The following is a 23,527-nucleotide window of genomic DNA, read 5'->3' on the forward strand; positions in this document are numbered from 1 at the left end:
ACTTCTGCATTATTTAGAAATAGCAATGTAGACTAAGCGGGTGAAGATGAACACTCTAAAATGTTTTTTGAAGTTCAGTTTGCCAGTGGAAATTTTTCAAATAACAATAACACTTTGCTTATCCTGCAAGGATTTTCAGTTGGCATGTGGCTGCGAATGTTCGCGGCTACCCTGTGTTAGAAGTAGTAGTCTCCGGAAAAGAACACTGTTTGAATGGTCATGTTGCTTGTGTGTGTTAAGGGGAAAGCTACATCATTTTCTTCGGAAGCATGGCTTTAAAAGTTAAGGTCAGCTCCCTACTGTTCAGTGTAATGAACAACGAATATTCTAATTTATTTAAAAGAGTTACCACCATCTTGACAAAATACAGAGTAGCTTACACAATGTGCCCCAAGTAGAGTTTTCTACGTGCAAATATATACACTTAATTTACTTGAGGGAAGCTTTTTAATAGGCTCCATATTTGAGTCTGATATTTATGCTAACATGTATTTTTGAAAACCTACTATGTACTCAGCCCCGAAACTGTTTTGGTTCCCTTTTTTCCACATTACTCCTTTTCCATTTGCTTGGCAATCCTCTTTTATCATTTCAGCTCCTGTGAACTTTTAGAAAATGGCATTTCAGGTGTATCAGATGGTTTTTAAAGCATGCTCTTCTTACCTCTGCTTAGCATAACAAGTGTGTTTGGATAGCAAACTCAATAGGACATTTTTTGTGTGATTTCATCTTTAGCTGAGACACTACCATCCCACTGATGACTAATGGTTTTCCCGATTTTTCTACTGACACGAATAACATGGTAAAGAAATGAGGTACGGAATTATCATTTTCCTTGGGTTTGTACTCTCATTTCTGTACTCTCATTTCCACTAAATGTGAAAATGGAGAATCCCTCCATTCTTTATCTTACCAGCCTTTGCAAGTGTAAGAAGCAGGCTTTCTGGATTTTAGCTAGCTGTATAAGGTATATTTAATTTGGGATTTCTATTGGAGCATCATCTTGTTTCATTTACTATGAGTTGCTGACACAGTTTCTCAAATACACTGAAATAGTAATTAAATGGAACTCAACTGTCTGATACCCATAATCAATAAGAACATTTTATCTGTATTCGATTGTTATGAGAAATGAAATATGAATTTACCAGTGATTAAATATAAGAAAAAAATAACCTGTATTGTAGCCTAAGGTCAATTCATATTGAAGCCAAACCCCAATAGCTTCTACTAACCTTAATAAGAATTGATGTCCAGGGATGCTGGCCTTAAGGCACTATAATAACTCTAGTAATGAGATAAAGATTAATTAGGGTTATTTTATGTTGTTTGGTAAAACAAAAACAGATGGTATTGAGAAGATTTCTACTAAAAGTGATTTCTGGTTACCACGATTTAAAAAAAAATTCTCCCAGTAGTTTCATTAATTCAGTATGTTTTATATGATCTACTGATTTTAGACAACAATGTGCAAAGAGAACTTTTTATAAAACTGATGAAGGAAAGCTATCTATGTCTTCTCATGCATCCAGTCATTATGTTCGCAATCTCATGCCACATTCTTCTTCTCTTATCCCTTAAAAAAATTCAACCAGCCTCTTTTAGTACAGTGAAGGCTGAAACTTTGTTAAATTTGCTATCTATACAGATTATATTTGATTGATTATTAATGAGAAATCCACTCATTTTCTAAACATTATCCATTGTTACGGATTGATATGCAATTGATTCAGCTCTAATAAATAATCTATATATTTTAAATACGACCAAGGTGAGAAAAGCATGGTTTTAGCTATTTGGAGAGATTTTATAGGGTACATATTTCTTAAATTACGCTTGCAAATGTAGCCTTAAGCCGGGGAATCCACTATGCTTGCAATTCTGGGAGTTGCCACCAGGCGGCACAATTAACACCTTTCTCTCACCATCTTTGTTATCTATTAACTTCCCTATAGTCTGCTTTGTAAAAGCAGGCCATTACTCTATTTCTCCTGAACATTTGAAAGCATTAATTTCAGCTTCCCTGAAAGCTGATAATAGTCAAATAAATAGACTTGGTTTGGAGTCGAGACACAGTGGCTTCAGGTCTTGTGATCACATGTCTTCTCATGCCATGGAAATTAAGAGTTTAAATGTGAAGAGAGAGTACAGAAAGAGAGAGAAAGAATAAATCAGACACTAATAAAGGGAGGGAGGGACTGGCAGAGGAAGGGGGAGAGCTATTGAGAGACTGAGTTTAAAGCTTCTCCAAGGTATAGAACTAAGGATTCAACTCTGATTATTAGACCTGAGCTCTCGTGCTGCCAGTGTTACTCTTTGTAACTGTGACCAAGTCATTTCTTCTTTATAGCCCTGCTGTCTGGTCTGAAAAACGAGGGCATTGGCCTGTGGCTCATCATTGCCCCTGTTGTCAGTCTGTGACTTAGGCTCATATTAAAGCAGAAATGTGGGGAATGCATCTTTGCTTGAGATCTTGCTTGGGTTCATGATTGAACAACTCAAAGAACAATAAAAAGTACAGATCATTATACATAATGAAATGTATATGTTCATTCTCTTCCTGTTTATGTCGTCATTTCCTGGTCCTGCTATCAATAAAGCACTCTGAATTTGGGAGACACGGGTAGACAGAACACTTCCGGACCCACATTAAAGGAAAACTAGACCTCTACGGTGGGTCTTTCTTTCCTCCACTTGTGTAGACCCAGTCACTGTGATGGACAAGACATACTACTTTTTTTTTTTTCCTAAGTGGACACAGCTTGTCATTCTAGAGTTCTAGGAGTTTGTAGTTACAGAGCAAGGGAGATTCAGAACTTCTTTGCCTGCTACCTCTAAGAATTTGGGGATGCGAGATTATCTCCCCAACTAGAGAATAAACTCCTTGAGAGAAGAGAATCTGTCTTTTATGCATTTCATGTCACCTGAAGACCAAATGCAGTGCTCCGTACACAGCACACAAGTTCACGACACACTTGCTCGCTGATACCATGATAAAAAGTTACTGACTCACAGCATCTTAGCCTGACATGTGATGTGGGTGTTTCTAGCCCAGTTTCCCAGGCCATGTGACAGAGACCCAGAGAAGAGGATTATACCATATTGTGAGCCAGCTCAAGCCCTCAGCCAGCCCTCCGCTGTGCCTCGCTATGACTCTCTATAGTTTTCACCCAGAGATCCTTCTTGAGAAACAGAAAACAAGTCAACCTCTTGCTTTCATTTTCTCTTGTTCCTCTCCAGCGTTCCTCATTTTTCAAAGTATTTGTATAGGGAAATTGCTGGCTTCAGAGTGAACACGTTGCTAAACATTTCAACGATTTTTTTAATAATTATTTTAGAGTAAGGGAATGAGGTGTGTCAAATTCCTCTTCCCATATTGAACACCATGAGGTGATTTATTTCCGAAGCACTTAATGACTGCTTATTTTGTGTCAAGCGCTGTTGTAAGTCCTTTATAAATATTAACACATTTCAATCCAGAAAACAACCCTATGAGATAGATACTATTATTGGCACCACTTTCTGGGTGAGGAAACTGAAGTCATATGGTTTAGGTAATTTGTCCAAGGTCTCCCAACTAGTAGGTAAGAGGATTGTGAGCAAGTCCTTCTGACTCCAAAATCCTGTACTCAACCACAGTGTTATGGTAGGATAATTTCCCTGGGTTTATAAAAGAGCAGGGACATTTCAATGTTTCTCTTTTTTGTTCCTATAAGTAAATACTCAGTTGCTGAACGGTTCCCATTTCTCGTGGCACTTTATTTACTAATTGTCAAATTAACTTTCCTTTTTAAAGATCTGGGAAAGGTACTGTTAACGATCTGGAAATCATCTGTCCTATTTGTTTTTTTGCCACCTGGAAGCACTATACCTTTATTTGGATTATATAGAACTTTTCCCCATTTAATTAACTGATGTTGCTAATATCTGGGTAAGTTTTACTCTAGCCTCTAAGGTGCTGTTACATCAGCTCTGTTTTCTGTCCCGAGGGCATCTCTACTTTTTTTTTTTTTTCCATCTAGGTCCTTTGCCCTCTCCCACACTGGATTTCTTTAAATGTTTACTTTGGCTAAAGTCAAGCCCGAAACATCAAATAAGTACTGTAATTTGCTCCCTTGTGTATTTTTTTCATTGTCTTCAAATTCCTCACAACCCACATGCCACGTCTAATACAGTGCTATGCCGTGAACTGGGACCTGGGCTTATCATCTTCCTCCCTTACACCTGGGGAGTTCATGTCTGCGGTATGATTTAATCCGCTCGGGAAACCGAGGGGCTGAGGCTAAGTATCTTGACTGAGGTTCAAATGCAGGTCTTTGGGCCTTAGTGTCCTCATCTGTGCAATGAAAACAAATGGGCTGAGAGCCCTCTAAGCATCAGGCAACAGCCTAGGTCCTGCCCTGAAGCAGTTCTCAGAAATAGCTGCACAACTATGACCCAACAGGCTCGGGGTGGAGAGTTCTGTTCGAGCACTGTCCAGAGAGCCCCATGGTCCCTTTTCCTCAGTGGAGTTGAGAAGCTGGCTTTAGGAGAATGGGCTTTCTCCCTTTCTAAGGGGGGCACTGTCCAGAAATCTATACAACCCTACAATTACGTGTCTTTTAAAAACAAATGTATGTGTGTGGCATTGCAATTCTATTTGCTGGGTGATTCAAGTCCAGAGAATAGGAACCATGTCCAATGCCTTGTACATAGTAACTAATACATATTTTTAGAGCAAACAAAGCACAACTCAGTTTTTGTATATGCAGACTCTTTCCTATACACGACTGACCCTTCAGGATCTTTAATGGGCAACTCCTATGTTATGCATACTTACCCCTTTGTTACTTATGTTAATATTCAACTCAGCTCGTATTTATTGAGAACCTAGTTGTGTCAGGTACTATATACTAGGGGAGTTAACAGTAAATATACCTATGGCTCTAGCAATGTTTAATTCAAATTCTTGTTGTTCTTGAATGAAGTCATTGTAGCTAGGATGGTTTGGATAGGATGGTGGAGATGGAAGCCGTATTCTAGTCCGTGCCAGAGTGATGGAGAGTGTGGAAGAGGAGGTAGCAGGGGAAGAATTCCTGCAATGAAGGCTTAGGAAGCCTTCCTTGAGAAAGAGGCAGAGCTGAGGTATGGAAAAGTCACATCACAGAATTGCAGCTTAAGAGATAATAGAGACAATGGGAAGATACTTGAGGATCACGGTCAAGGAATGGGTGAGTTCCTAGTGATACCGTGGTTTGGCTTATTCATCAGAAACCCCTGTGGGCCTGAACATAAGGTTTTCAAAAATGAAAGCTATATAGCATCTGGTTTCTTAAATTATGTCATCCTCTAAAATTATCTTTGGGAAATTTGTTTGAAATTTTGAAAATAAAATATACCACGAAGGGGCTATTGGCTTCTCCATGTTTATGCCCTTGACATCTAGTTATGTGGCCCCAAGTTAGTCCTTAATATATGTTTATGCATGGAGTACATTTATGAAAGGGAAATTATAGAGAACTGTTATCGATATGCGTTCCATAAATGGATATGAGCCGTTTACCCCAAGTGGGTTAAGGTCATTTACTTGCCTGAAGGTAATGAGCTAGATTGATCTTTCAGGACTACTTGTAATTCTAGTATTCTCTAAAGTCTTTATCAGTCCATAAAAGAGTTCTGTCAGACTTTTGACAAACATGATAACCCATGTTGTGTTGTCTCAGTGATTACTAACACGGAAGCTGAATGTTTTTGGTGAAACAGCGTTTTGCATCACACGTGATTGATAATGCTGTCCGTATTCGGACCCCGGAAACGTAAGCTCCATTTTATGTCATTGTGAATGGAAGGAGTTTCTCTTATCCTGAGCACCCTTATGATCTTTTGTGGGATTATACTGTTATTTTAAATAGAACCAAGGCATTTTGGTCTCCTTCATTGCTATAGTAAATTACAGGGCAGTCAAATGTAGCCATTGCAGTCATTCAGTACTCTGTGACATAGACGTGGTAATGCTAACTGTAGTTTTCTGCTGCATCCCTGTAAGGTGTATTCACAGGGTTGCATAACACAACATGGTAACTACAGTATAGACTTTCACCAACTTTGAAGGACATTCTGTTCACCTTGGTACAAACCTAAGTGTTCTCTTTAACTATTGGGCCATTTCTCCTCTTCTGCTTTTGCTTGGCCATTTAAGCTGAGTTGATTTTTTTTTTTTTAATGATTGTTACTTTATAGGTATCTTCTTTCTTCCCACGTATGTTGGTGCCTACTACCTCAATGCGCTGACTTCCTTGCTGGTTTGACTTCAGCATTTTCCTGGAGTTCTCTTTTGAAATCCCTGCTTTCTTCTCTGGTCCTTCCTCAGATCTCATCCCAAAACCCTCACATAAAGAAACCTGTCTATTTTTCCTTCTTTTTATGATTGGCATGCTCCAGATTTTGTTAGAGAAAGCTTAAAAAGGAGCGACAGAGAGAGGAGTTTTTGGAGGTGCTCGATAACTTGTTGTAGTAGGATAGCTTCACAGTTGCTTCAGAATTTCTGAATCTTGCTTCAGAGTTTTCATTTTGATTTGGATAACCTTTTTTTTTGGTACAGAATTTTTATTATTGGAGAAGGGATTTAGTATGCCCAAAGGCTTTCATGCTTCCCTTCTGTCATCTGGATGCCAGATCTCCGGGCCACATGTTTCCTTGAATGCATGATTTTAAACCCAGCATATCAAGCATTTTCTAACTTATTTGCCAGACGTGCATGAGAAGATATATTCAAAAAATTATAAGCAATTCAGGATTCTCTGGTTTCCATGGAAAGACAGTAATTAGCTTTCGCATTATAATTACAGGAAGCTGGGAAGAAAATTGAGACACTGGAGGTTTTTTAATTAGTGTCCACGACTCTATTATTATGACATCTGAGAATTTTGAATATGGAAAAACTCAATACCACTATTTGGTGACAAGTGGGGACTTGAGATTTGCAACAGATTTTGTTTTGAAATTAGACCTAAACGTTGCTCCTTCGTATTGTCTGCTTGACATGGCATTAGAGTGGTTGAATAAGACAGTGTCTGGTGCAGAGTAGAAGTTCCATAAATGTTAATGATTATTTACATCAAGGAATATCAATTGTTTAATAACCAGGATACTGCTTTAGAATACATCATGAAATGTGCTCAGCAAAGCAAATTTGTCTTCCTCATTGTGTTTTTGGTGACTTTTTGGTGATCCCTGAACTCACTCTTGGAATTTTTACTCAATAGAATGCCCCAGTTGTCCCAACTGATGAGAAATGGATGCAAAGAATATTTTTGTTTGTTTGTTTGTTTTATGCAGAGACTATTTTTATGGAATATTTTGTATGTATGTTTATCCTGACCCAAGGAGAGCAGGAGAAATGGGCTTCCGTAGGCAGAAGCAGGAAAAGTGAAGCCCAAACCAAACATTTGGTTAAAAGAGAAACGGACGAGATCGTATGTTTTGGCTAGCAGCCGACGTGGCCTCAAGCGTTAGCCAGTTTGAGGCCAGTAAGCAGAGTCTGATGCTAGAACATTTTCAGAATTAGGATCAGATAGAGTGTGGTAGAAAAGCAGAGTCCACAGTTTAGGCAACCTATAGTAGAGAGGAAGTTGGGACAAAATTGCGTGTGTAAAAAAGGCAGTATTCTCTGACTCTGAAAGAGGATGGCAACGCAGTTGTATTGAAATTAACGGGAGACACAGACTCACAGGGGTCAGTAAGTCTTTGTACTCTCAGAGGCAGGGGCCTGCCTTTCCCCAGGGAGTCAAGACTATGGACAGTATCCCTCTGGTTTTCAGTAGTGTGAAATGCCTCCGTAGCCACAAATTCAAGTCCACTATGTTTATGAGTTGCCAGGGGGAAGAAACTAAATGAATCAGGACGGTGAAGTTCAACTTCTGGGAACTCTGCCTACCCATTCTGATCACAGATCGCCAAGATGTAAGATACGATGTAATTGGATCAGGAGCTCTTCATGTGTACACTAACAATTTCAGGCATTTAAGCCAAGTAGAGGAAACTTTTTGGGCCTCTGTTCAAGGTCGAAGTAATCAGTGCGTTACTTTGTTCCTCCCTGGTTGTGCTAACTGTTGTGAGTTCATTTAGAGTTATTTGGAGCATTGTCATTTTGATGTGAACTTGATTTTCCACACCCTCCTTTTTAAAACCCAAAATCAGGATTTAGATCACGCACCTTACAGGGGGAGGCACATAAGTTATTTCCCCATTTTTGAAGCCAACTGGAATTGAAATTGATAGATTTTCTGGAATTGTTCTTATTGAAGATGAGTATTACATTTCAGAGTTAAGGTGTTGCTTTCCATTCTCATGGCATAAACTAAGCTTCTCTCCACATCCCCTCTACTGGTGGAGGTTGACCTCACCTTTCTTTAGTGTTAGCAGAGGCATTGGCTACTTGTCCAAAATGCAATGAAAACATGTTAAAAAGCCATCCTAGTTTATCTTTCCTCTAAATTTTTCTGTAAAGAAAGGCCCCTGACTCCCAATCCAGCAGAGATCTCTGAAATATCGAGAGAAAAATGGAATTCTTAATTAATTAATTACTTTTAAAGATTTTATTTTAAAGTAATCTCTACACCCAATGTGGGACTTGAACTCCTAACCACAAGATCAAGAGTTGCACCCTCTACTGGCTGAGCCAGCCAGGGGCCCCTGGAATTCCTATTGTAGAGGCTTTTAAAGAAGGATACTCCCAGGTCCATGTGAAGGTTGGGAGAAGTTGAACTTAAGATTCTGTCCTGTGTTCCCAACTCTAAAGCAGCCCGCTTCCCTATCAGCTCCAGGCTATTTGTTTATAGAGATATATTTCGTTCGGGTAGGATATGAATGAGAAACATAATGCGTCCAGCAGCAGTCACTTCAGACACAAAGCAGGAATCACTTCAGAACACTTGGGTACAGGTGCCTAGAAAACTCCCTTTCCCAGAAAACTCCCTTTAAGTCTACTAGAAGTTTTGGCATTGATGTGTTAATGCTTGAAACCAGGATGCATTTGGTTCTCTCCCAACATTTTCAGCCACAAAGCTTTGTCCCCTGTCCTTTCACTAGTTTTATAAGCGCTTCTAATAAGGAGCAGAGGTTTTGTATTGACACTGAGAACCTTAATTTATTGGCTGTAATACCAGTGATGAACTCAGGGAGGGCAGCCCTCACGGGATGTTTCCTAGATAAAGCGATGAATTCCTTTACACCATTAAATCGCTTCGATGTAACTTGTTTGTTTCTCTGACAAACAGCCATCCTTATGTGACTCATAAGGCTGCCTAGAGAGTTACGTGGCCATTTATAAGTATTCGTGGATAAATAAACATTTGGTGATAGCTTTGGATCATTGTTTTGCAGTGTGTGTGTCTGTGTGTGTGTGTATGTGTGTATTGATGAACAGTGAATGTTCAACCAAGTCTTATCAGTGAGTAAATTGGCCCCGAAAATGCAATTGAATTCAACTCACTGTGTACTTTGAAGTCAGACCACTGGGGTGCTGGTTAAAGTCCTGTAGCAGGAATTTACAGAACGCTGGTAGGGCCGAAACAGTGGCTATTTATTTATTTTTTTTAAAGATTTTATTTATTTATTTGACAGACAGAGATCACAAGTAGGCAGAGAGGCAGGCAGAGAGAGAGGGAGAAGCAGGCTCCCCGCTGAGCAGAGAGCCTGATGCAGGGCTCGATCCCAGGACCCCGAGATCATGACCTAAGCCGAAGGCAAAGGCTTTAACAACACACTGAGCCACCCAGGTGCCCCAAAAGTGACTATTTAAACTTAACTCCCCGCCTGAGCTTGTTCTGTGACAAAATGTAACTGAAAAAAAAAAAAAAAATCCTCGTGAAGCTCTCAACTACAACTTTAAAAGGAATTTCCATCATAGAGATTAAGATTGACAAGTATTTGAGTCAATCTGGAAAATAGGAATATAAATTCTGTGTCCGTAATGAACTGGGGTCACCCATAAATGGGGAGTTGATGAAATGCAGACAAGAAGCTGCACTTTTCATGTTGTTTCTCTCACTACTTTTCACGTAGGTCTGACTGGAATCCCTGCCAGGCTTGGCCTAATGTGGCCTGGGAGCAACGACCTTCCTCTTCCTCCCTTTCATCTTTCGTTCAGCACTGGAGAGTGTTGGGTACACAAACTTTGCTCTGACTGTGTGTTGTGGGCTCCTTAAAGAAAACCATTTTAAAACAGCAGATCATTGTGACCACACCACGTTCATGGCCACGAGGTTTCTACTCAGCTTAACCCACTGAGCCACCCAGGTGCCCCCTCTCAGCTTAAAATCTGTGAGTGAGGCCCCTACTTCCATAACAAATATATATTCCTTGGGCCGCTTTCCAGGCCCTTCGGAAACTGCCCAATTATTTGCCTTCGGCAGCGTCAGTGGCCATCCCAGCCGGCCCATCCCTGCTTGCCGTCCTGCGGCAACTAGTGTTCTCTTTTCCTGCCTTCTCCCACCCAGTTTCTGTTTCTTCATTCATTTATTTTTTTAAGATTTTGTTTATTTGACAGAGAAAGAGAGAGCACACAAGTGGGCAGAATGGCAGGCAGAGGAAGAGGGAGAAGCGGGTTCCCTTGCTGAGCAGGGGGCCTGATGCGGGGCTCGATCCCAGCACCCTGGGATCCTGACCTGAGCCACCCAGGCGCCCCTCTTCATTTGTTTTTTAAGGGCCTGCTCCATGTGTTCCTCTTCGAAAGTTCTGGTGACAGACTCCAGACCTGAGTGACATTCTCCCTTCAGAATCCTCCCTGCATTTGTTGTTCATGTACCTGAAGTTGACTCTTAAGTTTATCTACATTGTTGGCTTTTCTTTCTCAGTATGTTGTTCTTGCCTCCCCAACTCGAGAAGCTTCCTCAGTGCAGAAGTGGTATCTTTCACCTCTTCAGATTCCCCAGAAGCTTGGGACACAAGTCTGTGCATACAGTTGGTGTACCATAAATGTTTGTTGATTGATTGATATTCTCACACATGAACATTTTTAAAGGCCTCATTCTCTTGAATTTTAGGGAGTGGTGATAAATATTTGTTAAATGGATAAAGTGAAAAATGGATATGGGTTTTTGTTTATTTTTTGCTCCTCCCCTTCATGGCCAGCCTACATCTATCTAGCACAGTGCCTGGGTCATATTAGATGCCCAATAAGTATGTGTCAAATGAATTTTCAGCAAAATCACCCTGCATGGTATTAAATGCCATCGGTCTTATGACTCATTTTGTATTTCACTCCTCTCAAATGTTTGAGCATCATAGGACTCGAATTGCCAAATATGTTACATTCTCATTGACTTCAAGTTCAGATCCAGTTCAGGAACGAAGAGCTTTTAATGGCACTGGGACTTATGTCCCCTGAACACAAGGACGCAATGAACCAGTGTTGTTTAATAGTAACTGTGTCTAGAATCCAGGTTTTAAGGTATATTTATATTAAATCAGATTTGTTTAAACTCTCTAAATGGCATTTATTAGCAAGTTTTGTGTACTATTGAAAACAGCGATACCTTTTGTTAAAAAAATAAGTAAATAAACTTGGACAGACACAGCCAGTTACATATGTTGATAAAGTTACAGTCAAAAGAGACACGAGGAACCTGTACGATTTTTTTTTTCCTGTGACCCTATGTATGAACTGAAGTGAGGGGGTTCTCTCTCTTTTTTTTTTTTTTAAGATTTTGCTTATTTGTTTGACAGATAGAGATCACAAGTAGGCAGAGAAGTAGGCCATGGGGGGAGCAGTCCCCCTGCTGAGCAGAGAGCCCAATGCAGGGCTCCATCCCAGAACCCTGGAATCATGACCTGAGCCGAAGGCAGAGGCTTTAACCCACTGAGCCACCCAGGTGCCCCTGAGGGCGGTCTCTTAATTGCCTTATGAAATGGAATAACTTGGCTTACCTGTTTTTTGTAGAAGGTATATTGAATGTATTACCCTAGGAGTAGTATGGGGGAAAACTGCAATGACGCTTTAAAAAAAAAAAAACTTAATGAAAATGTTCTGCACATAGGCAAAAGAGCCTTATTTGTCTGGCCTTTTTTTCAGTCAGAAAAGCCCATTTTCCATAGGATGCCTGTGAAGTCATCTGCGGTGCTGAACACTTCTCCTGAGCCTTGAAGAGCATGTATTGGTAGACCACTAACCAAAACAAGTGGGGGAAAGAGAACTTGAAGCAAAATCAAAAACTTGAAAGCTTTTCAACTTTGTCAGCTTGCCAACTCAAGCAGTGTGGGGCAGGTGTGTCATATATTCGTGGAGCCAAAATAAATGGTCACTAGAAATTGCGAGCTAATACAGATGTAAGGGAAGCTTAAAATGGAAGGAAAGCAAACATTGTTTTCGTTGTTTATCCAGGAGCTTGAGAAATGCCACTTCAGATAGTGCTTTAGGTGCCAAATAGTATCTGTGTGATCTTCGGGACGAGGTGTTGGCAGAGTTTCCGTGTTCTGTGCTGGCTTGTGCAGGGAAGGTAAAATTGAGGACGGGACACGAAAAGTATAGGAAAAATGGCCTTGCAACCGGCTTTGGAACAAGTTACTATTTCCATTAGATCACTAGAAAGTATTTATTCTTTTGTTTTACCATCAAGGAAACTTCCACGAGAAAAGGTATGAATCCTTCAAAAAGCCGTAATCTCCTTTTTCTAAGGAGGCACTTGATAGTGAATCTAGTGTGTATATAATTTCAAAGTAAAAACATTTATACTTTATGTCTTCTCGAGAATTCTTTTTTTTTAAGATTTTATTTATTTATTTATTTGTCTGGTGCGGGGAGAGAGGGGGAGAGAGAGGGAAAGAGAGAGAGAACACATAAGTAGGCAGAAAGGCAGGCAGAGAGAGGGGGAAGCAGGCTCCCTGCTGAGCAGAGAGCCCAGTGCAGGACTCAATCCCAGGACCCTGAGATCATGACCTGAGCCGAAGGCAGCGACTTAACCGAATGAGCCACCCAGGCATCCCTTCTCAAGAATTCTTATAGATGAGCATTAATGAACAGTCAAAAATGAACCCTTATTTTCCAGGAAGAAAATGTAAGCAGTGTTTCTTCGTGGCTCCAAGGGAAATCACCAGCCCCACTCCCAGCTCAGTTTCATCACACTGGTTATTGGGCAAAAACATTCCAAAGATTAACCTACTCTTTGAAGATACAGACAGAAATCTTTTGCGTGCCCTGTATTTTTAGTCTAAACCCAGGATGAGATCTTGCTGCAACCAAATGAGCAGGAATAGACCATTCCTGATGACAACCGAATGTTCCATATATCAAGAACCTCAGGTCCTGTTTGCATTTTTCTTTTCCAAATGGGATTTGAAAGCCAGAATTGTGAGAAAATACTCAACTTTACAGGGCCAATTGATTCAAAATTGACAGAGTTGGCCAAAGTTCAGCCAACCTAGACAGAGTTCAACTGACAAAACTTGCCAGCAAGGTAAACAGAGGGTTAATGTTAAATTCCCATTTACCCTTTGACTTCTCAAAATAGGAATCCTGAGGAATGCTGCATGGCTCCAAATTCCCATGAGAAGACTGAGCCAGCAAAACTAAGTAAGACGTGATCTCTACCCTCAAGGAATGTACAGTCTAGTAAGGGAGAAAATTTAAGGGTCTATAATGAAGAAGAGTGTTTACAAATGCACTATGTGCCCTAAGACAGACACAGTATCGTGATGTGGTTAAGAGGGGACTCTGGACTCAGGCTGCCTGGGTTTGAACCATGGTTTGGTCATCTACAGGCTACACAAAGTTGTACAAATTAAATGAATGAATCTTCCTCTACCTCTCTCCTCCCCATCTGTAAAATGAGACAGTAGTACCTCCCTCACCAAGAGGAATCCAGGGAGCAGTACCACCTGGTGTGAGTAATTCTGAGGTCTTCCTTCTGGGGCTGCACTTTGATGCAGTAGTGTTTGAGTGTGTGCTTAAAAGTGTTCTTAAGTCATGGGGCTTGATGGCCCATTCATGGTGAATTAGCCTCCGCCACAGTCGCAAGACCTAGTGTCTGCCTCCAGCCCTTCATAAACTCTCACAATCATTTCACTTCCTGGTACCTTAGGTTTCTTCTCTAGTTAAATGAGCATAGGAAGTCCCATGTCAGCAGGGACCCTATCTTGTTCAACATCTAGAACAGCATCTGGCTCATAGTAGGTGCTGGCTAGACATTGGTGCAGCTCAACTCGGGGAAATGAAGAAGATGTTGATACAACAGACGTAAACGTAATTTTGAGAAGGAGTCATGAGTACTACGCAAAAATGACTAGCTTTCCATGTTTAAGGTTCCCAGAGAGAGAAGAGATAAGACATTTCTCTGCCAGGATCTAAGCATGAGATTTGGGAGCAGGAGATCTTGCCTCAAGTCTTGGCTCTACCACCTAAGGCTTTCTAACTGTAGAAACTTTTTAACCTGTTTGGGTTTCATGTCTTCATTGGTATTTTTGGGTGATCACCCATGTTTCAGAGTGTTCTTTAGGGCTCCCAAGATCAAGGAAATAAAACTAGCAAATACTACACAAGTATAAATATACTAAGAAATGGTGGTTCTTCATGCTTTACATTAGAGGATGATCAATCATAAAAAGAAAAATTATATCCCTGTTACTCAAGTGTAAGGTAGTGATGATAGAGCTGTATTGTCCCCCTGACAAAGTTGACCTTCTTTAAAATACAAGGGAAAATGGCTCGCTCCCTGTCTTGCATACATAGCCAGACAAGCTGAGCTCCTCGAGAGAACTACTCTCCCTGTAGCTGCTACGCCTCGCTGCTTCTGCACCAGCTCCAAAACCTGTTCCAAGTCTGCAGGAAGACATGCGCTGGCTAGGACTGTTTCTGAAGTATTGGCCAGGGTCCCATCAGAGGTTGCAGGCCAATTTCAAACAAAAAAAGAAAATTCCTTCTCCCACTGCTCCATCTGACATAAAATACATGGCCAGAGTCCAGGTCTTGTTTGCATTTTTCTTTTCCAAAAGTTCAAAATTCAAATTTATTATTTATTGCCTGTTTCTATATTTGATGGATTTCTGTAGAAAAATCTTTTTCCAGACCCTCACTGTTTATGTTCTTAGCGAATTTTACATATATACATATACATATACATATATATAAAATATATTTTATGATATATATGTTATATGTTATATATTATATATATTATATACATATATATTACTTTTTGGTTGTTTTTCATTCACATGTATTCAGACAGCCTATATAATTTAGTTGCAGGACTAAATTTGAATATATCTTTAAATATAAATTTACAAACTTGCAGAATGTTCTCTTTTAGAGTATTTTCCATACTACACTAAGTCAACTACCGTATGGAAACTAATTTGCGCTTGAAATTCCACTTAGGAACACTACGTAGAATTTGTGTCTAGGGAGAATCCAAAAAGAAAGCTTGGGGTAGCCAGTCCTATCACTCGGGAGGTTTTTTTGCTGGGGAGGGGGATGCAGTATTTCTTTAGACTTTTTTTTAATGTATGTAATTCACATACTATCCAATTCACCCATTTAAAGTGTACAATTTAGGGAACGGGTTTTAGTATATTAAAAAATTGTGCACCTATCACTACTATCTAATTCCAGAATATTTTCCTCACTCCCCAAGGAGACCCTGGACCCATGAAGCAGTTACTTCACTTTCTCCTCTCCCCAGAGTCCTCACAACCACTCATTTGCTTTCTGACTCTGTGGATGTTTCATCTAAATGGAGACATACTATGTGGCCTTGGTGACTGGCTTCTTCCACTTAAGCATAGTGTTTTCAAGGTTCATCGATGTTGTAGCACATAGTAGTACTTTGTTCCTTTTAATGATGGACTCACTTTGCAGGTATTATTACCTCTTGCATATCCATTCATCTATCCGTGGACACTTGGGTTCCGATTTCTCCAAGTTTTCTGGTTCTCACTGTAGCCATCCTAATGCTGGCAAAGCGGTATCTGACTGTGGTTTTCATTTACATTTCCCCATCTGGCTATTTAAAAATTATATGGTAAATATTTTCCTAGAGGTCATTTGCCTGACAACCTTAATGCTCTAGGACATGAGCCTGTATGGAACATATTGCAAAAGTTCCCCAAACCAGAAAACCTTGCACTTTGCCCCCCCCCCCGAGGCCCACCATTCAGTGAGTAACTCTTATTCAACATTCATGATTGGCTGTTATGTTTTCCAGAAGGGAGCTGGACACCTATGGCAGGTGCTGTGGCCGGAAGACAAGTGACAGTAGAAGTGGCCATTAACAATCTGCCACCAAAGGAGGGAAACTAATACTTTCTATGACGTTTATGACCCCAAGTCTTCCACTAGAGGTCAAATGATGTTCAGTATTTTGTAAGAAGGCAAATATAGCTATAATACATTTTAGAAAGGGTTCTGTGAAGGATGACTCGGAGAAATATGTATTTGCCCTTGGATGGATATGCTTGCCTGAATTTTCTAGATATTTAATTTCCCAATGATATTAGGTGGTATTGAGTTTCATCTTGACTGCGAAAAGACAAATGGAAGATTCAGATTCTGAAGAGTTGTAAAAGATCCTGTTCAGAAATTTAAATGAAATGGGGCACCTGGGTGGCTCAGATGGTTTGGAGTCTGTCTGCCTTCTGCTCAGGTCATGGTCTCCAGGTTCTGCGATCAAGCCCCATGTCAGGCTCCCAGCTCAGTGGGGAGTCTGCTTCTCCTTCTCTCTGCCTCTCCCCCTGCTTGTGTTCTCTCTGTGTCTCAAATGAATAGCTAAATCTTCAAAAAAAATTTAATGAAATGTTTTTAAGAACTTGAATTCTACTTTTTTGATGACGTTGACCCCTGGTTGATTTGACTGATACTCAGAGCTTACTTTTATTTTAGAAAATTCCTGTTATTTCGATACGCTTTGTGGCATGATGCCAATAAATTAACCTTTTATCCATTCTCTCAGCTGAGTTGCTAAAGATTATTGCCGGTTGATGCTGGGTTAAACTGCAAACCTTAAAGCTGCCTGGTATTTAATGTATAACTGAAGACTGCTTTCTGTCTGGCTTACTGGTATATGCTGAAACTTCCTCCTGTGTTAAGTTGTAGTACCCTCTACAGAGACTAGGAACTAATGGGACATACACAGAAAAAAAAAAAAAAAACCAGGGGCATCTGGGTGGCACACTCTGTTAAGTGTCTGCCTTCAGCTCAGGTCATGATCTTGGGATCCTGGGATCGAGTCCTGAGTCGGGCTCCCTGTTAGGCAGGGATTCTGTTTCTCCCCCTCCTTCCTGTTCATACTCTTCTCTCACTATCCCTCTCTCAAATAAATAAAATATTTAACCCACTGAGCCACCCAGGCACCCCTAAATAAAATATTAGAAAAAAAAAAACTAGCATCTTCTCAGAGAATTTTTTTTTTCTTTATCTGAAGCCCATTTTACATCCCCTCTGCCACCTCATCCAAGGTTGGAGTCTGGCCAGTTACCTCCTGACCATTTGCTGTGATCCTCAACAACTACATTTCAAAATGTAAGAGCAACTTATATTTTCTCAGCAATTCCTGTGCTGGATTTTGAGAGCAGATAAGCAAGCCTTCGATCAGACCACAGCGAAGCCAGGTTAATGACAGGTCTTCTCTAGCCTCTAGAAACTGAGGGGCTGTCCTGTCCTGCTCTGGCATTTTCTGTGCAGTGAACCCCCAAATGAATTTCTGTCCCCAAACAAAATGAAAACATCTTTTCTCCTTTTAATTGGGCTTGTATTTCTTTCTCTTTTTTAAGATTTATTTATTTATTTTAGAGAGAGAGAGAGAACATGTGAGCCAACGAGCAAGGGGAGGGGCAGAGGGAGAGAGAGAACCCTTGAGCAGACCCTGCTGCTGAGCGCAGAGACCCACACGGGGCTGGAGGAGGGGCTCCATCCCAGGACCCTCAGACCATCACCTGAGCTGATACCAAGAGTCCCCCGCTTAACCAACTGAGCCTCCCAGGTGCCCCAACTGGGCTTGTATTTCAACAGTAAATTTATGTAGCTGCCTCCTTTTACTCTACACTGGGAAATGCTCTTTTTATTCACAAGGGTTGGCTGTATTGTGTTGCACTGTCAATATCTAGACGCTTCCTGTTTTAAACAGGATAGGGTACTTCGTTTCCAAATCTGGAGTTTAAAACTGAAATATTGCATTCTATTAGCTAATTTTATTTTTTTTTTCTTGCAGGTTTCTGAAAAGTGCCTTTTCTGAACGCTGCTGCTTCGATTCCCCTCTAGAGCTGTTTGCTTACAAACCCCTCTCCCTCCCCAGCCCCCAAACCTGGTTTGCTTGTAGTTCAGTCTCAACAACTTGTCCATTCTCTTTTCCCTTTGATTCCCAGTTTTCCTAGTCATTTTCCCTCCTCCTGACTTTGCAGCACGTTTTATTTTTACAGTTGTCCCATCCTTACCAATCTTAATCATTAAATCCTAGAAATAGGGAGAAAAACATTTCTCCCCTTGATCTGAGACCATTCCACAAATTGAAGGGCAACTAGCAGTGTAAGCTTTTTGCAAGAATAATTGAAAACATCAGCTAAAGAGCACAGAATTCTTTTGAAAGCCTGCCAGCTATTGGAAGTAACTTTGGCAAAGGAACAAATTAAACACTCAATATCTTAACCTTTCTGGTTGCCTTCTTGGGAGTTGGTCTCTCATTTAATTTTTAGCTATTCTGATACGATTTTTATTTTGCGATTGGCTTTTTGTTTGATCAGACCAAATTTTGGCTGGGACGAAAACCTAAGTGCTAACAAAGAAGCATTTCAGCAAAGCAACCTCATCACTTCGCATCTAGCTTGAATTCACTTTTAACCTTTTAACAGCACTGAAACTGTCCTAAAGAGGGTGCACTTGATTCTAACTTCGCTTTCAATATGACGGCGGTCAATGTCACCCTGGTTCGAGACACCCAGTGGCTGACTTTAGAAGTCTGCAGAGAATTTCAGAGAGGAACCTGCTCTCGAGCCGATGCAGACTGCAAGTTCGCCCATCCGCCGAGAGTCTGCCACGTGGAAAATGGCCGAGTGGTGGCGTGTTTTGATTCCTTAAAGGTGAGTCCCATCTACACGCATATGTTTTGTTTAAATTTGTTGATGTCTGTGTGTTTTGAAATATGATGTGCCTTGAAGTTAGTGACGTTAGTAACAGCACAGAAGTGGTAAGTTTTGTTTGTTTGTTTGTTTTAAGACAGGATATAGACTCTCTGCTTGTAGAACTAAGCCAGACTATAGCTCATCTCATCTCCTCAAAGCCCGCTGATTAAGATAGACTTGAAGGAAAAAAAAAATGAAAGAATTTTTGTAGGAATGAGAAATTGCAGCCTCGCCATACTTTACTTTTTTGTATAGGATTTAAATGTTGAATACAGTGATCATAATTCTTGTAGAGCCTAAAGAAGCCGTTTACTGAATTATAGCCCTATTAACTATGTTATCAAAATAACACTTGGCAGGGACCAGGTAGCTTTCAGAGGACAAGTGAAGTCAAACTCAAAGAGTATAAGGTGAAAATCTCACCATCCAGGAGGAAAATGGCCTTTAAAGTTTATTTATTTTAGTAATCTCTACACCCAATGCAGGGCTCGAACTCACAACCCTGAGATCAAGAGTCACACAGTCTACCGAATGAGCCAGCCAAGGGTCCCTAGAATACTTAGTTAAAGTATATTTTGAACCTTTAACTTGAACATGGGTACCAAACTAGGTTCACTTAATTCTCTTCCTGAATAGATTAACTAATTTCAAATTTCTGAGTACCTTTAATAAGGCAAGTCTTACTGCCAAGGTCATCAAACCCAAATATTATGTACTAGACTATAACCAAAATACGAGAGCAAACGAGATATTATGTAGAATAGAACATATGTGATTGCAGAACAAGAAAATGCACTGACTTTCATGTTTTATTCATAGTTATCTTTAAATTAAGGATAAAGATGTATAAATTAAAGCACAGAAGTAAGAAAAATGGTAATTGATTCCTAGTTTAATAAGATTTGCTACGATGTATTTGAGAATTTTTTTTCAAAATACGTGAAAGTGAATAAAGCCTAATAAGAACCTGTTTAATTTCTTGATATTATTTTAGCCTCATCATGACCAATTTTACCTCATTAACATTTTTATTTATGGCTGCATTGGCTGACAGAGATGTATTCCTTTATGTGATCATTTCTTCAGAAAACATTTCATCAAGTGACATTCTCCGTAGCTAGTTAATTTAACTTATTTTGTGGCTACTACTTTTCATTTGGGATCCTCCCAAGTTAAGAACGGAAACTTGTTATTGTAAAAAAAAAAAAAAGCAGTAGTTTTTGCCATTGAGAATGTCTGAATTGCCCTTATTTGCAGAAGATATGATTATAGGGCTTATTCTCTACATCTCACTATCATTCGAGTTTCATCTACAATTATTTTGTGTATTATTGAAATCTCCTGCTGCATTACCCAGCAATGCCTTGAAGAAGAAAAGAGCACTGGGCTAGTTGGGCTGGGGGGAAACAGGAGATGTCTTTCATTCAGTCCAACGAGAGGGTCTGGGATAACACGAGGCACTGTACATATGTTGTTTCAGGAGATCTGGGGGACAGTCCCAGCCTTGCTACTGTGTCTGACCTTAGCTACTTTTTCTGATAAGGCTTACGTTCCTTTATCTCTACCTACTTTCCAGGATTATTATGGAGATAGCATGAGGAGGAGTATCTTCAAAACAGCTCTATTTAGTTAGGGTTTATTGTTGAACTCTACAAACTCATGTTCCAAATGGACATACCCAAATCCAGTTGCCATGAGTGTCATATTAGTTCTTCAAGCTAAGTATCACTGTTTTTATAGTTTACTCTTTGTTGTTGTTTTTTAAAGATTTTATTTATTTATTTGACAAAGAAAGAGACAGCGAGAGAAGGAACACAAGCAGGGGGAGTGGGAGAGGGAGAAACAGGCTTCCCGCTGAGCAAGGAGCCAGATGCCGCTTCGGGGCTCCATCCCTGGACCCTGGGATCATGACCTGAGCCAATAGCAATTGCCTAACGACTGACCCACACAGGCGCCCCTATAGTTTACTCTTTGATCGAGAGTTCCTTGCAGGCTTTGTAAATTCTTTCTTTGCATGCATCCGGTGAAAGGAGATAGGCGATCCTCCAATCAGTGGTATATTTTAGGTCAGTTCTTATACTTAAAGTGCCATAAAGGAAACATTTTGAAGGAAATAATAAGCAAAGGGATTGTTAACAAAACACATGCTGCACTACCACTTTGAAGGTTGGAAAATGTTTAATTCAGAGACTACATAGATAATGGCCAATGAATATTAATAAGCCACTTAATTATTTAACTATACTGTCTACTCACTGCATCCAGTGTTTTAAAAATAATTTTTGCATTATGTTGATATCTTGATGACCAGTCATACAGGATAAAGACAATTTATATAATCCTCACATTTTCAAATTTTAATGAAAACTTTAATATTTCAAATACACAAAGCCTTTCAAACAGTTAATTAATTTGCCATTTAGACAGCACATTCATCCCAGTTCCATGTCTGCCCAAAAGCTTTGTGGTTCTCTGCTTTTATATTATTCCTTATCCACAATATGCATGAACACTATACTAAGTTGAGGGTAATTGACCTGTGTGGATTGTACGAGGACCCTGTCTAAAATACACAAATAACATACCTCAATGTTTATTGCAGCATTTGCTACTCTCCTTGAGGTTGTATCATTGGAACACCTTTGAAATCCATCTGTGCACTCTTTCTATTTCCGTGAGTGGTGAAATAATTGAAGCAATCATTTGATGAGTTTTGGGCTGCTGCTTTTGGTGTTCCATGTTTTGTTTTTCTAAGGATTCCATTAGCACTAGGTACGTTACCAGATGATGATGGTTCTTTGCCTTCATAATAGGCACAATACACACAGTGTTCTATACTCACCTCATAATGAGGAATTGTAAAAATAAGGAGGGCGAGCTTGATGGCTAATCATGCATTGTGCTGAAGTGAATGTTGAGTGTTCGCTGACGAAGGCTGCACCATCTTCAGATAGAGCTCTAGACAGTGCGGCCCACAGACTGATTTCCAGCTACATAAAAAGGTCTCATGTCATGTTGATTTGCAGCTGTTTTTGACTCAATTGCCTAGCCTGCTTGGCATGTTGATTTAAAAATTCTCTCCAAAATATTGCTTAACCTGTTCTTTGCCAATTTCTCAATATGACAGTTTGCTACTGACATATCCTGATACTTTCAGGGCATGTCCCCTACATTTAACAAAAGATCACCCCTAAAAATACCACACTAGAATCTTTGTGATCATTTCCGTAGCCAAGATTGTTATTGTCGTGTATTCTGCTCCGACGATGTCATGATGTCTTGCTCTGTCCCCTCTGTACTTGAAGCAGGGTGGCATCAGCCACGTGTTATCCAGGAAGGATGTAAATGCTGCAATCATTTCATTATGGCGTATCGACGCCCATTACATCTGCCCCCTCTACTCCCCACACTGAGTAGTTTTGTAACAAAAATTTCCTGGCAAAGGTCTTGGCAGCGGACATTGTCGGAGGACAGCCATGTCAACCCATCTACATTCCTAAAACATGGAAACTGGGTCCAGAATGCACATAAACTAGCTCCACGTAATGTCTTCAGACGACGCACATGATCACAAGCATAATCACATTTTGACAAGTGGAACCTGTCGTGTCAGCACACAGATGTGAATCCACCCTTGTAGGTCAGATTGTCCTGAGTCACCTGTATATTCTGTACTATGTCTCACTAGTCACAGTCATTTTCACCAGTTTAAAATTTGACTGAATATTTATGTCATCCCTGTTTGCTAAGGGAAAACTTGCTGGGAGCAGAAGACCTAGCAACCTAATCCCAAGGGTCACTGGATTATGCAAGACTCAGAACCATTTCTAAGCTTTATCAGAGAGATCTGCTTGCACTATAAAGATACATAAATAGCACCTGCCATCCTCAGATTCCAGGAAAATCATATTTTACCTGAGGATCTCTAACTTCAGGAATACTGACCCTGAAAAGGAAATATCTTTGGTAAAAGTCAGTGCCATTTCGGATGTTTCAAAAACTTTTTTTGAAAGAAAAGTGGAATTACAATTAGAACCAAAACAAATACACATTGATAGCTCAACCTAACTTTTTTAATATTTTATTTTGGAATAATTTGAGGCTTATAGAAAAGTTGCAAAAGTAGTACAAGGATTAGGGGCACCTGGGTGGCTCAGAGGTAAGGCAGCTGACTGTTGATTTCATCTCAGGTCATGATATCCGGGTCCTGGGATTGAGTTCCCCACTGGGCTCCGTGCTCGGTGAAAAGTCTGCTTGAGATTCTCTCGTTCTCCCTCTGTCCCTCCCCCGGCTCACTCACTCTCTCCCTAAAGTAAATAAGTCTAAAATACAATAAGATAAGATAAAATAAAATCTTTAAAAATAGTACAAGGAGTTCCAGCATACCCTTCACCCAGCTTCCGGTAATGTCAACGACTTACCTTGTGTAGCCCAGTTATCA

At 40.2% G+C, this 23,527-nt stretch overlaps 1 protein-coding gene across 4 annotated transcripts in view; it reads left to right on the forward strand.

Moving 5' to 3' along the window:
* Window positions 1-23,527, forward strand: part of MBNL3 (muscleblind like splicing regulator 3) — a 100,230-nt gene that overhangs the window by 21,735 nt on the left and 54,968 nt on the right. For all 4 annotated transcript variants that reach the window (XM_047716281.1, XM_047716280.1, XM_047716283.1 and 1 more), the window contains exon 2: window positions 18,180-19,044. In XM_047716281.1, coding sequence (XP_047572237.1) covers window positions 18,868-19,044 — 177 coding nt within the window. In that variant the 5' untranslated portion in view covers window positions 18,180-18,867. The remainder of the gene's footprint in view (window positions 1-18,179; window positions 19,045-23,527) is intronic.

Source organism: Lutra lutra, chromosome X (assembly GCF_902655055.1).
Source record: "Lutra lutra chromosome X, mLutLut1.2, whole genome shotgun sequence".
Taxonomy (NCBI): Eukaryota; Metazoa; Chordata; class Mammalia; order Carnivora; family Mustelidae; genus Lutra; species Lutra lutra.